General features: G+C 48.6%; 1 protein-coding gene across 1 annotated transcript; it reads right to left on the bottom strand.

The window, feature by feature from the left end:
- Window positions 1-429: 429 nt before the first annotated feature.
- On the bottom strand, window positions 430-1,320 carry TSSK6 (testis specific serine kinase 6). Its single transcript, XM_054209711.1, has one exon. It carries the CDS (start codon window positions 1,261-1,263, stop codon window positions 430-432), a length of 834 nt encoding a protein of 277 aa, XP_054065686.1. The 5' UTR covers window positions 1,264-1,320.
- Between the last annotated feature and the right edge of the window lie 14,045 nt (window positions 1,321-15,365).

Here is a 15,365-nt window from a genome sequence, read left to right as displayed (position 1 = left end):
CATTCATTACATGCACTAAGGAGCAGGTAATTTAAAGGACGTTTAAATTAGTGCTGCACGTTAGTGCACCTCGCCACCCTGCTGTCTCCGTGGGAGAGCCCCGATGCCTGACGGGGGGGTGCAGGTCCCCAGGCTGCGGTCAGGCACCCACTGCTGGTGTAAGCAGCCCCACGCTTTGCTCTTACCCCTAGCTCAGCATGGTCATTGTGTCTTGAAACCCAACCCACAGCAGGCTCGCATGCCTCCTTTGTGGAGGGCTCTGACCACCTTTGGAGAGCACACGGTCTTACCTGTGCTTGAAGTTTATTCAGTCCCACATACAGGCACCCCAGGGCTCAAAATGATCAATAAACCACAGAAACACTTTTTTTCCACTACAGCATTGAAGTGTGGCTGCTCTCCTGGGATCTCTGGGGACGGCTTCCTCATTCAGATGTCCCCTTTCAGCCAGCTATTCTTGGCCACTTGCCCCACGCCGGGCCGGGAGGCCGGGCTGAACTGGAGCAGTTGGGCGACGAGGGTTTGGCAGGGCTCCGGCAGCGGGGGCAGCCCCTCCGGGTACAGCACCCCTTTCTTCTGCTGCTGGGGCATGCTGCAGATGTGGGTATCGTCAAACGGAATGCAGCCGGTCACCATCACGTAGAGCATCACCCCCAGGCTCCACATGTCGTTCTTCTTGGCGTCGTAGGGGAGGCCCATCAGCATCTCCGGGGAAGCGTAGGCTGCTGACCCACAGAACGTGGTGCTCAGGTCCGGGTAGCTGTTTGCCTCTTTGCTAAAATCAAAGTCACTGAGTTTGGCCCGGCGGCCGTCAGCCATGAGCAGCACGTTCTCACATTTGAGATCCCGGTGCACCAAGTTGCGGTCGTGCAGGTAGCGCACGGCTCCCACGACCTGTGCAAAGATGTCCCGGGCCTTGGGGACACAGGGTAGCTTCCCTAGCTCCTGCACCAGCTGCAGCAGGTCAGTGGCTGCTGCCTCCATCACAATGTAGACCTTCCCACTGGAGACCTCGATAAGCTCGAAGATGCGCACAATGTTGGGGTGCCGGATCTTGCGCATGATGGAGAGCTCCCGGGGCAGGAACTTGTACTTGAAGGCTGGCGGTGCTCGCCGTCGGTCTACCACCTTGATGGCTAAGGGGCCCTTGTATTTGTTGGAGGTGGCTGCTTTCACCTTGGAGAAGGTGCCCTCCCCTAATGTGTGACCCAGCCTGTAGCCCAGCTCACAAAGGACCTTCTCTCCTGCATCAGTTTTTGGCATGATGTGTGATCCCTCTGGGCTTAATCAAAGCTGGTGTTTTCCTTCAGGATTTGAAAGCTTTAATATGTGGTGTGAGGCAGCTGTTGATCTTCGTTATTCCCCCTGGTCCCACGGGTGCTCCGGTGGGCTCCAGGGCTCACCCAGTCATTGTGATGGGGTGGAGCGTTGCACGGCAGCACCTTTGTGAGACGACGGGGGTGGCTGGTGGGGTCCCTCCCCACAGGGGTGTCCCAGGCATGCCCACGCACACGTGGAGAGAGAACTCCCGCAGACGAATAGTTTAGACTTTTTACCTTTTTCTCCTCTTCACTTCAGTTTTCGAAACAGGGATCTTTTGGTGATAAGAGTTTAAACGGGAGCTTTCTGGGATGAGGAATCCATCTGGGGACTCGTACCCATTTTCTGCAGGGTATTATATTAAAATCAGAACTACACAGAGTGGTACAAAGGAGTGTTTTCTACTGTTCCTAACTACAAACGACCTCGGCTGGCCGTAAATATTTCAGGTTTTGTTACAATGGTGCAGGGAGCTATTTTTCTAGGTAGGCTTTCGGACTTTGTGTGGTGGGGATGGGGAACCTTAAACGCATCTTTCAGAAGAATCAGCTTTTCCATTTTTTGAATTTGGAATTGCACTCACTCCCTTTATTTTTATCAAAATGCTATTTTGGAAACTTACAGAGAAGTGAGACCAGAGATCCTTTGGAGAGCTTCTGTAATTTAGATTTTAAGTGCTTTCAGTCAGTTTCAGTTGCCATAAGGTGACAGTCGAATTAAGCATGGAGCAGGAGCAGCAGGCAGCTGGGGTGGGTCGCAACAGCCACCCCTGGGCAAAGCGTCCCTCCCGTTGCACGCTGTGTCTCAGGCCAGTGTCGGCTCCTTCCTCCGTGTGCTGAGTCCTTGGCTCTCACAAACATTTGTTTCTGGTTTGTGCTGGTTTTTTAAGCTGCTCGAGGATCCTGTCCTCCCTGCGGAGCCCGCATTTCCTTCCCAGCTGTACAAAGAAGCCTCGGACCACAAAACTTCTGTCTTCCTAAATACCAGCCCAAATGCTATTTTTAATTTTTGAATATATGCTTCATTTTGCAAATCAGTTCTAGAGAGGAAAAAGACTCAACCGAAGACTGAAGGAAATCTTTCTCGTGAGTGTTCTCATCTTCTCAGTGTTCTGAAGTCACTTGACGAAAGCAAATTAATTTAAAATTGCAAACAAACGTCTATATGTGCTGCAAGGGTGCTTTGCCCTGACTCCTAACGGCAAGTAGTGGCTATGTCAAGTTTCATCGGCTGTAGAAGTCGTGGGTCAAAACCAAACCACTTTCCCACTTCAGGTGCTATTTCTACAGGCCATTTGGAAGTATAAGAATTCAGTATGCCGTAGAAGCACAGTTATCAGGCACGTATCATCAGGCACGTATCATCAGGCATGTATCAGGCATTTATCATCAGGCATGCTGTCAAAAGGCCTGGCAAGCAGCATGCACGTTGCACAACGGAGGATTTGTTCCTGCGCAGGAGCCACCCTGCTGACCACCGAGGAATGTCCTCAGTCCATCCTTGTCTCCTTCAAAGAGAGCAGACATCCCATTTTATGGCAAGTACTTTGCCAGGGGCTGATGTCTGTAGGGAAGTCGAGTGGAGATGGAATTCCCGCATGCACGCAGAGGCGCAGGACACGAGCCAGCCAACGCTCCCTTTCTGTTTGGGCCGTCAAATAAAGGGCCCCAGATTTCTTACTGCTGAAGAGGATCAGATAGAGCCATTTCCAGAAGTTCCCATTCAGAAACTGCAGTTACTTAAACACAAAAAAATCCCGCCTAGCAATCAGTAGGCCAGATGCAGACAGTAATTTTGCTGGATACACATGATTTCCTGGCACTTCTGTTTAGTCCGTGAGTCATAACCACAGTGACTTCAGCAAAGGTCTGAGCCGGACTTTTCATAGGAGCTGGGAACTTTGAGGTGGCTAAACATAACTGAACCAATGTGGGCATTTATACGAGGGAAAATGCTTAGACCAGGCGTCCCTTCTCCGCTTACTACCAGAGCACCTCTGGAAAATGCCACCATCGCGTGCTCTGACAGATAGGAAGATGCGTGTGTAGCTATCTAGAGGGGCTAAGCTGATGCTCAGTATATCCTTGAAAACAGGAACGGGAGTTCACGTTATAGACTTGTTCCCAAATCCTACAGGTAAAATCCCCATTTACAGGAAACCTCTTTGAAGCCCCCTGTAATAACGTAAGCAGAAGAGGTGTTGTCCAAACCACAGTGGAAAAACTGAAGCGGCAGCTACAAACCACGCTGCGATGGTAAGGAGCAGTGTCATGGAGTCCCGCCTTGCTGGCGGACTCTCCGTCTGCTCGAGGGAGCTTGTCGCTTTTGGGAGGTTTTCAGCAAGCTTGGCTGAGGTGGGCAGTTTGAGAGTCAGTAATCCCTCCTCCAAGCCCAGAAAAAGCACTGTGCAGTTAGATGCTGCGGGAGCATCCTGGGGGCTGAAGGGCTTGAGCAGTGCCTGGAAGGTGATGGGGAGAAAGCCCTGGTGAAAACCGGGACGGAGTCTCTTGTAGCAAACACTCCCCCTCCAGTACGCTCCAGGCTAAACCCCTGCAAGCTGGCTTTGCTGCCAGGGCTGCAGACATCATCACTGAGCATCCCTGTGCTCCGAACCCACAGCTCACAGCGTGGCCTGGGACTGCTGCAAAAAGCTCAAAAAAAAAAAGACAGCAAGAGGCATGAAAGAGAGGTTTTGGTTTGGCAGGATGCTGTCAGGCAGAGGAGGAGGAAAGATATCTAAGCTCAGCTTTTTGTGCTGTGCTTAGATCACAGAGAAACAGATTTTTGCCTTGTTAGCTGCTGGCTCAACATGTATTGGTATAAAAATGCGCCCAAGCCCTCTTTTGCTTCCAATCCCTCCACCTCAAGTACTGCTGCCTGTGATATAAATATTTAGGTCACACTAATATACTTTAGTAGGGCACTCCGTGCTAACATACAAAAGGATGCTGAGCTTTCTGGTACATTTTTTTACATCAAAGCTGTGTTTGTAGAACTGACTTGTTCCATTGCTCTTATAAATGAGAGCAATTAGAAATCAGGCAGCAACTACCGGTTTGCTCAATCTGGCACATGAGCGGGAGGAGCTGGTCTGCAGAGGTATAAATTATTGGGTCTCACTGCCAGGGTTTTCATTACGGGCACGTTTTCCGACTCCAACGGTGTGGCCGTGCATCAGCCTGAAATGTAGTCAGTTCCCCTGCCAAAGGGCTGATAAACTCCTGAAGGAACATTCATGCTGCTGCGCAGCGCAGAGACGCCACAGAGCTACCAGGTGCCCCAGAAGCAACTCGCCTGTTTCAAATTCAGCCTAAGTTAATTTACCTCCGTGGGTAAGTTCAGCCAGGGTGAGTCCTGCATCGCCTGGGGCTGGACTGCTCACCAGAGACCAAGCTGTGCTGGGCATCACTTTACACCAAAACCTGAGTTAACCTTGCCCAGGTCCTGGATGCACTACAATTACATAGCATGGTGTTCCCCAGGGGGTAAGTCACCTTGCTGAGAAGCTAACGCAGCTGGAGCTCTACAGCCTTCTGCCCCGTACACAGCAACCTTCAACCAGAGAAGAACAAACAAGCCATGAGATGTAACGCAGCAGGATTTTCTTTTTTTTTCCTTTCTGTGTCATCCCATATATTTTTTCGCTAATAAGTAGGTCTTGCGGGACAATCCTGGCTGTGTTGCAGTTGATAGCTGAGAAATCACCAGCCTGCTATCTGAACATCGGGGTTAGGTTAATCAAACGTGTCTGTGCTGTCCTTTTTGGGTGGCTGCCCTCTTGCCAAACCTCAGCCAGGCAGTACTACCTCAGTGTAATTACTGGACTGAGATAGCCACCGTCGTGCAGGATGGCAAACAACTGAGCCAACAAGAGGGCCGTGAGAGCATGCATGCTTCCCAAACTTCTATCTGTCCCCCATGATCCCATTGTCCCCGAAGTCCCCTGTCCTGTGACCCCATCCCTCCGGGCAGGGCTGCGGGGAGTCCTGCTGGCATGGGGGCAGAGTGGCCGCCCGGGCTCAGGGTGCTGGTCATTGATCTGATGACAGGCTGACACCTCCGGGGCAAGGGTTTCTCACAGTAGGAAATGGTGTTGAGCGTAATGTGGGTCCTGCCAGCACAAGCGTACCAAAATACAACTCTTGTTAATGCAGATAGTCTAGAAGCCAAAACAAATCCATAGTTTTATACCTTACGCCAGGAGGCTGTAAGTTACAATGTGTAGAACGACCTCTGTGCTTGCACGGAGCCCTTGAGATTTCTTTAAGTACCTCAATTTCCATACAGGAAGGGCTATTTTGCCCAGGGCTTGTAACTTTCAAGACCAGTCAAGTAATTCCTAGGTGACCCACTTTGTGGCCAGTCTAACGGCCAGACCTTATTGCTCACCACCCTGTGAAAAGTGGGAATGGGCGAACAGCTGAACAAGAAGTAAAAATAACTAATGACACTATTTTTGCTTGACTACCTCATCATAGATAGTGCAAAGGGCAACAACAATTTTTCCTAGCTAATGCAGGTTACCAAGATCTTCTTGACAGCAATGGGTAAAAAGAGCTCTTTAAACATAAGCTTGTGATGTTTTGCCCTGCATTTGATGGGTTTTTTATATATGTATATAGTTGTTTTACAGAAAACACTGGACTGAAAAGAAACCCGCTGCTTGTTAGCACTATTTTCCATCCATCTGGATGTTGCAGGGAGTTCGTGCAGGTGCTGAAGGCTGGTGAAAATTTTGCAGATGAGAATTCTTCTGTAGTCCCATGGAACTACACTACACGCTCCAGGTATAGGTACCAACGGGAAGAAGCCAAGGTGAGGCTAACTTGTAACAGGTACAGCCACTCATTAGATAGGGCATAGTCAGTAAAGAAAATTACACTATTGGCAAGAACTCTCATTTTTCTAGCGATGTTATTTGCCCCTTACTTGCCAAGTACCGTTCAGTGAGCTATTTAAAGGTAATTGATTGCTGGCCTGTGTGATGTCTGAGCGGTTGGAAAAATGGGACAGATCCCATGAAAAGTACATTGAATCCAAGCTGCCTCAGAAGCTGAATTGCTGTCGTTGCCCTAGATCCTCTCCTGCAAAATCAAGCTGTCTGTGAGGTTATTTTAGGCACCGGTATTAAATGGACCTAGAAAGTCAAAGATGCAAAACTAATTGCAAAGCCTTTTCCCTGAATGCTTTACAAAAGCTGTGTGTGTGCCCACAGCTGCAGCCTGAATTCGGCCATGGTCTCGGCTCCTTACTGGCAGCAACAGCAGCGTTGGCAATGGAGAAACCCAAAAGTTGTAGGTAATCAGCAAGCTGTGCTTGGTAATGTGCTGCATTTTCTTTTTCTTTCTTTCATGTTTCTAGGATTGGTATTTGTTTAAAATACTCTGGCTGGGTTGGGTTTTTTATCCCTTTGGTAGATAGGCAGATCTGGCACCTCACACTCCTGATGTTCAGACGCAGCTGTGATCGCCACAGCTGTTTGCCATCAGATATTGCCCTTAGCCTCTTGTTCACAAAGAATAAACTAGTGAAGCTGGCTGCGGGACTAGTAAGAGGTCTCCTAGAAATTTGGCAGGATGAGAGGAACACCGAACAGAAAACTCTATGGATGTCCATTTGATTAACCAAGGTTGCTCAGACACCTTTGTGTGCCAGAAACATGTCTTCATGTAAATGAGAATTTAAACCATGTGAGGGACATAAAATGGGCTTGTAAGCCACCAGAGGGAATGGATATACGGCAACAGGTCACCACCTCTTGGGCAGCTTGTGAGCGCCTCAGTAGGTGCCAAAGGAGATGAAGAAGGATGGAAAGGGCTAATGGGCTGGTGTGCAAACATGATTTTGCAGCTGGTTTTGCCAGGCTGCACCTGCCAAGAATCTCAAACCTGAAGGCAATAAGCTGGAGTGGAGTGGGAGACAGAAGGGACTAAGCAGGCTTTGGTAGGTTGGTGGCTTGGGGAGCAGGGAGATTGCCCTGCCAGATCTGCCATTTAGAGGCTTTGCACCAACAACCCTTTGGAAAGAGAGGGAGAAGAGTGAGATCTTATGCCTCCATCCTTGCAGTAAGTGGAGTCATGTCTGTCTTGCCAGAGCTAAGGAAAACCAGCTGTGTAGGGAGGCAAGTTTTTCCTTTCTGGTGCTGGAATGCCTGCTGAGCTGGGGGCAGGGGCGGGGGGACTCAGCCCTGGGAGCTCACCCCACCCCTTTCCTGGCCGGAGATGTTGATCTCCCTATGTCTTCATTCAGACGGCTCCTTCCCACCACCTCCCTTCCGAGAGCTAGGAAGCTCTTTCTTCCTTGGCTGGTGCTGCAGACCCTTGGCCAGGCCTTCAAGTGGCTGATTCCTGTCTACTTACCAGGGAGATCCTCCAAACACCCTTGCGAGCCAAAGGGAAGGGCTGTGCAGCGTTGACAGGCTGCTGCGTCAAGAGAAGTGTCTAAGCTTGCTTTTCCTGCCCCTCCTTGAGGCCAGGGAAAGAGCCCAGCACGCCTGCTGAGAAGCCCCCTGGGTACTGGGCAGCCAGTAAGAAAGGTGTGGGTAGGCAGAGGGGCTCAGTGCTGCACGTCTACCGAGACCAGGCAACATTTCTCTGCTCTCCTTGTTGCTTCAGCATCAACAAATCTGTTTTCATAGCAGAAAGATTAAATGCCTACCATGGCTGTTGACGTGCTTACTGTATTTGTGTGCCTGCTATCCGTGTCCCTAGGCAGAGCTGGCTATGACTGCCTGTCGAACAGGAGGGAGAGGGCTTCAGGTCAGGCTTGAAGCAAGGCAGAGATTCCAAAAGCTGTGGGAAGCACCTCTTGCGTTAGCAGAAATGGAGCTGGAACTGGGTGGTGATGAGGGTCAAGAGAAAAGTTGGGAAATGAGATGCTTTTCTTACTACATCAAGTTACGACCGTGAAATCCAAATATAATTAAGTTAGAAAACCAGGTGTTTTGTGGCTAACTATCCCAAATGAACAATACTCACATTTCTTCCTCATGCTGATTTTACTACATGTGGATAACCTCATCACAGAGCATTATGTATTCAGAAAGAGATTTAGTTGTCTGACACCTATTGTAATTAATTTGTGGCCAATTGAGGATTGCAGAATTTGGCCTGTAATTAGGATATGACAGCCTACAGTACCCAGAGTTGGAAAGTTGATGGCAAAGTGTTATGGCTATGGAGCAGGTGTTTAAATGGGATGGACATTGCCAGAGGCTGATTTCATGTGTTGCTCTGGAGTCATGTGCTAAAATGCTTCCTGAAGGTGCTCAGCTGATCACTGAGATGGCTTCCCCCATGGATCTGGTTAGCCCTGGATGAGCCAGTCCTGTACGAGAGTCTGGCAGGGCTGGAGTTAAAGGAGCTGGAGATGCAAACCAACAAGTTTCAGAGTCATCAAGACTGATGAGAAAGTTTAGGCTGAGATTTGGAAGATAGTAAAGACAAATGCTAAGTGGCAGAAGGAGATAATCTTGGACCAGGTAGTTGTTGTGGGTATGCACATATCAAAGAGGGAGGCAGGCAAGCACTCGGGGAACAAGGCTGGAGGCAGCTATCAGGGTCCGAAGGTCTCTTTGCTGCTCCATGCAACATCTAACTGGACAAGCTTTTGCTGTATTTGAAGAAACTGCCTGGGACGATTAGATGATTAGGGGACTAGAACATATCTCTTATGAAGAAAGGCTGAAGGATTTGGGTCTTTTTAGTCTGGAAAAAAGTCGACTGAAGGGGGATCTTATCAACGCTTATAAATACTTAAAGGGTGGGTGTCAGGAGGATGGGGCCAGGCTCTTTTCAGTGGTGCCTGGCAACAGGACAAGAGGTAATGGGCACAAACTTGAGCATAGGAAGTTCCACCTAAACACGAGGAGGAACTTCTTTACTTTGAGGGTGGCAGAGCACTGGAATGGGCTGCCCAGAGAGGTGTTGGAGTCTCCGTCTCTGGACACATTCCAAACCTGCCTGGACGCGTTCCTGTGCAACCTGCTCGAGGTGACCCTGCTCTGGCAGGGGGTTGGACTAGATGATCTCCAGAGGTCCCTTCCAACCACTATAATTCTGTGATTCTGTGAAACCATGCAAGAAACTAGCCATGACCCTGAGAGGAAAACCGCCAAAGCAAACTGAGGCTTATCACATGCAGAGACAAAAGGATGGGTGGTGAGTGGGCAGTGAATACAGACCCGCTCATACAAGTAGCAGGAGACCTTGCATTATATTTGTTGATGTTATTTTGCTTTCCAGAAAATTGAGCTTTTTGCTGTTTTCCTGCTTGCATGCTTCCCTAAGAGGGAAATAAATCCATTAAAAACAGCGACTCCCCTTGATTTACCGACAGTCACTGCAGAGCGTGGAGGTCAGGCACGCCAGCACGGGCTGGGACGGGAGGACGGGCATGTCTGCACCCCACTGCTCACAAGCCATGGAGTATATATAATATCACAGTGCCCTCTTGGGGGCAGGTGTTCATTGGAAATAGACCTTTATGATTTGTATGCTGCAGGGCTCACTGCTCACCACCGCTGTTTATTCGAGGAGCTCATGTTGCCTGGCTAAATCATGGATTTTCCCCCCAAGCGTTGCTCTTACTAAGGAAGAGCTCACACTTTGGGCTTTGGGGTTTTATTTTATTATTATTTCAATATTAATCCCTCCTCCGCTGCTGATCTGAACTTTAAAATAACAGAAGCGAGGAGGATGAGGAGCTCCTGAGTGAAGATGGCAGTCTGCCCTCAGAAATGAAACCTGTCTCGTTCAAACACTTTCAGATGACTCAGCCCCAGCAAGAAACAAATTGTTTTAACAATAGATTTAATTAGCTGGTGTTTGTATTCCTTCACAGCGCGCCTGTGTCCCAGTGCACCTGCTGCTAGACCTGTCTCGAAGCTCTGGCGTCTCCTGCAAAGGAGTGTGAAGAATGACTGAAGCGTTAAATAAGGACACGGGTAGGTATGGCAATTCTCTGCCGACTGCGGGAACAGCCTGGAGAGGAGAGGAATGTGACCGATCTCTCTTCTCCTCTAGCTTTTGCAGTAGCATCTTTTGTAAAATGGTAAAAAGAAACAAAACATGAAGAAAAACACAACTTCCAGCAAACATTTGGGATGATCCTATGGCACCGTAATGGTATCACAGCCAATACGGCTCTCGGTGCCCTCCTGTTGCTGTTAATGCTCTAAATGTAGGAAACTTAAAACCAAGCATTTTGCCATTTTTCAGAATCCCCTCGGTTTCACTAGAACTGGCAAACAAAGGAACAGATGCTTTTGTTCTAGTATAGACCCATCATTTCCCTGATTCCTTATGCTTATGGCATTAAAAAAGAACCTCTATTTTAAGGAAGATACGAAATGACAAAAATGACAAGCCTCTGACATTTGTGACAGTTTTTCTGGCGTGTATACATATGAGACTGTGTGGTTTTGGGTTTGGTCGGTTTTTTTGTTTGCTTTGTTTTTTTGGGGTGGTTTTTTGAACAAATTCAGCTAAAAGCCCATCTGTGGTAAGGATTCAGTTGAAAAAGATGTGCCACCTGGCAGATGAGCTCATGACCCTAAAAGATGGTTTCCCTGAAAAGCCAGCCCCTAAGATCGATGATGAGGGCTTCCATAACTTTTCTTTTTCTATTTTTTATTTCTAGATCTAGTTTATTTCACGTCACAAGTAGAATTTTCCTAAATGCCAGGTCTGAAAACTTGTTCTGGGCTCTGACAGTCGCTCTTTCAAGTTGCTGCTTCTCTCTTTCCCTCTTCCCGTGTCCTTATTTCCCTAAGGACGATGCCGCTACGGGGCAGCAATGCTTGGGCATCATCTGACTATACCGGGCAGCGTGTGGTCAGTGTGATCAGTGAGAGACACAGAGCACGGGCAAATAAATCACGGCACGAGGAACACGTATCCAACTAGGTGTAGCTGGGAAATGCGAGGATAGATTTCCTTCTGTTTTCCTTGATTAGGCACCCCTTCATTAAACTGGAGGCGGGGAGAAATCCCTGTATTTCTGAATACACCTTGCTTTGTGTGCTGAAGCCTTTTTCCTTGCAAAGACAACTCTCGGCCTCTCCGACTCCCTGCTTTGCCTTCTAAGCTCCCACAAGGTAGCAGGCAGCATCTCTTCTCTTCTGTGCTGTCCTTGCTTGTCCTCAGCCCGTAGAAAGGCATAGGCCACTTTCATTTTGCTATTTAGTGTCCCCATCTTAAGGGGGCAAGTTGTTTGATTGCCACTTACTGGGTCCTGCTCTCAGTTTGTTGGTGCTTTGGCAAGATTTCACTGTGTGGCCTGAGCTGGTTTGTGCCAGGTGGGACTCAAGCTGAGTGTTTTAGGAAAGTATCCATATTTTAGGAAAGTATCATTTCTGTGGACAAGGAGAGAGGAGGGAAAACCTATTATTTGAGAGGTTGTGATAGTCTGACAGGGCAAGGCCTTGACATCTGGAGGAATGATGGCTTCTGCTAGGGATGTGGCTTAAAACTCTTCAGTTTTGGCCAGCCTTCGAGTCTGAAGGGCCTGTGATTACCAGAGCCCAGCTGATGCCCTGCAGGCAGCGGTTCCAGGCACAGGGACCAGAGGGAGAGCAAAGAGGATCTCCTCCTGTGGCGCTGGCCCTGGACAGATGGACACTGCCACAGCACTCGCAAAGCAAAGCAGGGAGGTCGGCTGCTGCTTGGGGTGTCTCTGCCTCCCAGCAGAGAGCAAGCTTTGAATTTTGAGCAGGCAAGAGCCTCTCTTGCACATTGTCTTTTTTTTTTTTTTCCTCCCTCCCTCCCCCTCCCCCCCCCCCGGGTTGGTTTATTTAAACCGCTGGGAAGGTATATTTAAAGTTTACTTGGGGAGGATGACACAAAATATTTGCAGGTTCCTCCTTCCACATCACAGCTTCCAGAGAAAACTGGGGTGGGTTTTTTTTTGGTTGTGGTTTGGGTTTTGGTTTTTTTGGGAAAAGAGTGGATGTAAAACCCCTTTTGCCATCAAGCGTGTTGTAATGGTAGCATGGTAAGCAGGAGTGCAATGAGGACACCTCTGGGCTCTTGGGGACTGCTATAATTCTGGCAGTGGTATGAATTGGGCACGCTTGGTTTGTCAAGATAGTAAATGTTCTATTCCTCACAGATATTTGGGTGTTGGGTAGGTGTGATAGAGAGAAGCAGCATTGTAATGATTAAGATGGTAATGTCTCCTGCATACTCGTCCTTCTGAGTCACTCTGGTATCCTGAATGCATGAGGGACACAGAGGAGTAAAGGGGCAGGGTTTCATCAGCAGCTGTCACATGCAGAAATAAATACCTTCAGGCAATATAACTTCATGCAATTTGTATCCGCTTGTGCTGGCCATACCTTGTATTTACACGGTGCCATAGGAAACTATCTTTAAATGTTAAAATTTAAATCATGTGTGGTCCTGCAGGCTAAATCTGTTACCAATGATAACATTTCCACTGTAGTTTGTTTTGCAGCACCTCAACAAAAGCAGCTGATTGGAATGATTTATTTTCATTCCTAGGGGGGAAAAATAGCCTTAGAGCCTTTGTGAGCTCTACAGGAAAAGCAACCGCAGTGCTGGGCAGGTGGTATCTGCAGTCACGGAAATGACTGATGAAAACTTTCTCATCTTATCACTCCGCAGATAGGCCTTTGGTATAGGATGCAGACATGAAAGAGTTTCTAGGGTCCCTCTGTCCTACTTGGGAACTCTAGCAACAACCCTGGCACAGTTTAAGAAACTGGTTGTCTTGGTCACTGTGTGAGACCTGGTTGACTGATGACACTGTAGGGAGGCACAAGGGCACGGGAATAGGAGGGTGAGAAAAGCCTGAGACTTGAAAGGGGTAGTATCTGAGGTGACATACACCCGCGACATGAAGGGAGACAGGTCCCCAGGCTGTTCACAGGCCACCCCTGCATTGCATTTCACCCAAGTAAGTGAATTGAATGGTTTCTCCACGCATATCTGGACACAACTTGTACTTCTGGGTCATGACTGGTGATCCCACCCTTCTCCATGGTATAGAGCTGAGCCAGGCATGGGTGTCTAGGCTCCGAGGTGATCTGGAGGCAGCAGTCGTAATGACACTTGTGACTCTCTCTCTATCCAGGCTGGGATTTGGATCACCCCATGGTAGCCTAGTCACTCTGGCATGAAGACCCAAGAGGGGGCCAGACTTATAACTCCTCACCAGCCACATAGTTCATGAGTCTCAAACTTCATTCTACAATAAGTAAATGGGCATTTGGGAGAGTGGTGAAAAAGGTCCGTGGAAAGGACCATCATGATGTGTTCATTATGTATGTAGACTGTGTGCATTTTCTGCAAATACTGACTTGTATTCTTGGAGGAGCGGGCTTACGCGCAGGAGTATTTCCAGGGCCACATCTCTCTGATGTCTCTATTCCATCAAAGCAACTGGCACCTTGGTGATTTGTGGACAGCTGGTCTCGCCCCAGGCATCTAGGTCCAGAAGAGGGAGGTGGTGTCTGGTAATCAAATGCACAAGCTCCTCGTCCCTCTGTCTTCCCAGATACCCTGCTTGGCTATAGCATGTTTTTTTTTCCTCAATAGTCCACTTCTTTGTGGATCAAACTAGAAATGGTCGCAACAAAAGGAAGCTGCAAGGCCTACAACAAGCCTGTGTCAAAATGATCTTCATGTGTCTCCCTCCAGTGTCTTTTACGCAGTCTGCACCCATGGCCGGTAGATGCAGGCCCATGCCAAGACAGGCTGGTTGATCACAAAGGATATATGGCAGCAGCAGTCCAGAGATGCTTCAGATCTTGGTCATTTACCAGTTCCTATGTGTTGCATAGCAGCAATGACAAAATTAGACCACTGATACAGTCAGATTACTTTCCTATGTTAATATATGTATGAAGTTATGTTGACATCAGCTGAGAAAGCCCCTGAGGGCCAGTGAGTAACTAGACACCACCAGTGACTGAGCTCGTCCACAAAGGTGTGGTCAGACTGGTGGTGGAGCAGCACTGCACACCTCTGGGACCAGCAGCTGGGATCAACAGGGTGAGACACGGCTGATGGACCCAGCCCTGGCAGGGAGAAAATGCTGCTCTCAGTGTGGGCACTGGCAAAGTGTGTCCTGGGAATGGATTCATACCTTTCTGCCTTTTTTTTTTTTTTTTTTTTTTTCAAATATTCAAGTGACTGGGGTTTTTTTATGCGCAGGGTGGGCACGCACGAGGTGTAGATCTAATTAAAAGAACAACTCTGCAGGTAAATCAGTGGCTATTTCCTGAAGCAGGTGGGATTCTGGGCAAGCAGCTTTAGAACAGGGAGGCACCTGGTGATGGTGCAAATGGCCCGTGTGGTCTCTCTTTCCTCCTAACATCCCTATCCATAGGTTCCTTGCATTGCTAGGTGAGACGCATCATTCCTTAGCAGATTTTATAGCTCCAGTTTCTGAGATGGACTGTCTGAGGGAGAGTTGCTGGGTCAGAATAGCTAGAGAAAACAGTCTGTTTAGGAGAAGATGAGGACTTGCTTCTTGTGTCTCCTTTCCCTACCTTTTCCTGCTAGGAACATGCTCTTTAGCCCTATAATGAAGGGGAATTTCTCGTCTAGCTGCCTTTGTTTTCAGCTTGGATGTTCTTTCATCATCTCCTTACTGTCAGAGGCAGCCTCTGGCTAGGGAGAAACTGCTCTTTCTCCAGCCCCCCTGAAATTCCTCCTCAGCTCTCAGAATACCAAACATATCTGATATGCAAGGCTGGCAGGCTTGTTTGCAAGGTGCTGATCAGGCATTTTGGCCTCGGGCATGGGAAAAGGCCCTGGATTACGAAATCTTCAATTACTCTGCTGGCAAAGCTTGTGGATTCTCCCTGTGTTCCTGTGACCCCCAGATGTCCTCCCCGGCAGTGGTCAGGAGAGCGCGCAAGCCATCACCAGAGCTTTCCCTTTGCTCTTTGTAGCCCCCTCTCCCTGCCCTCTTCTAGGAGGATCAGATTTTAGGCACTCTTGCTTCATTTTTCTAACTCCAAAATTAGGCAGCTCTGCCTAATTATGCTTAATGCTTCTGGATGCATAACTGCAGGAGCC

Source organism: Rissa tridactyla, chromosome 7 (genome assembly GCF_028500815.1).
Source record: "Rissa tridactyla isolate bRisTri1 chromosome 7, bRisTri1.patW.cur.20221130, whole genome shotgun sequence".
Classification (NCBI taxonomy): Eukaryota; Metazoa; Chordata; class Aves; order Charadriiformes; family Laridae; genus Rissa; species Rissa tridactyla.
This window is presented reverse-complemented; position numbering and strand designations above follow the sequence as displayed.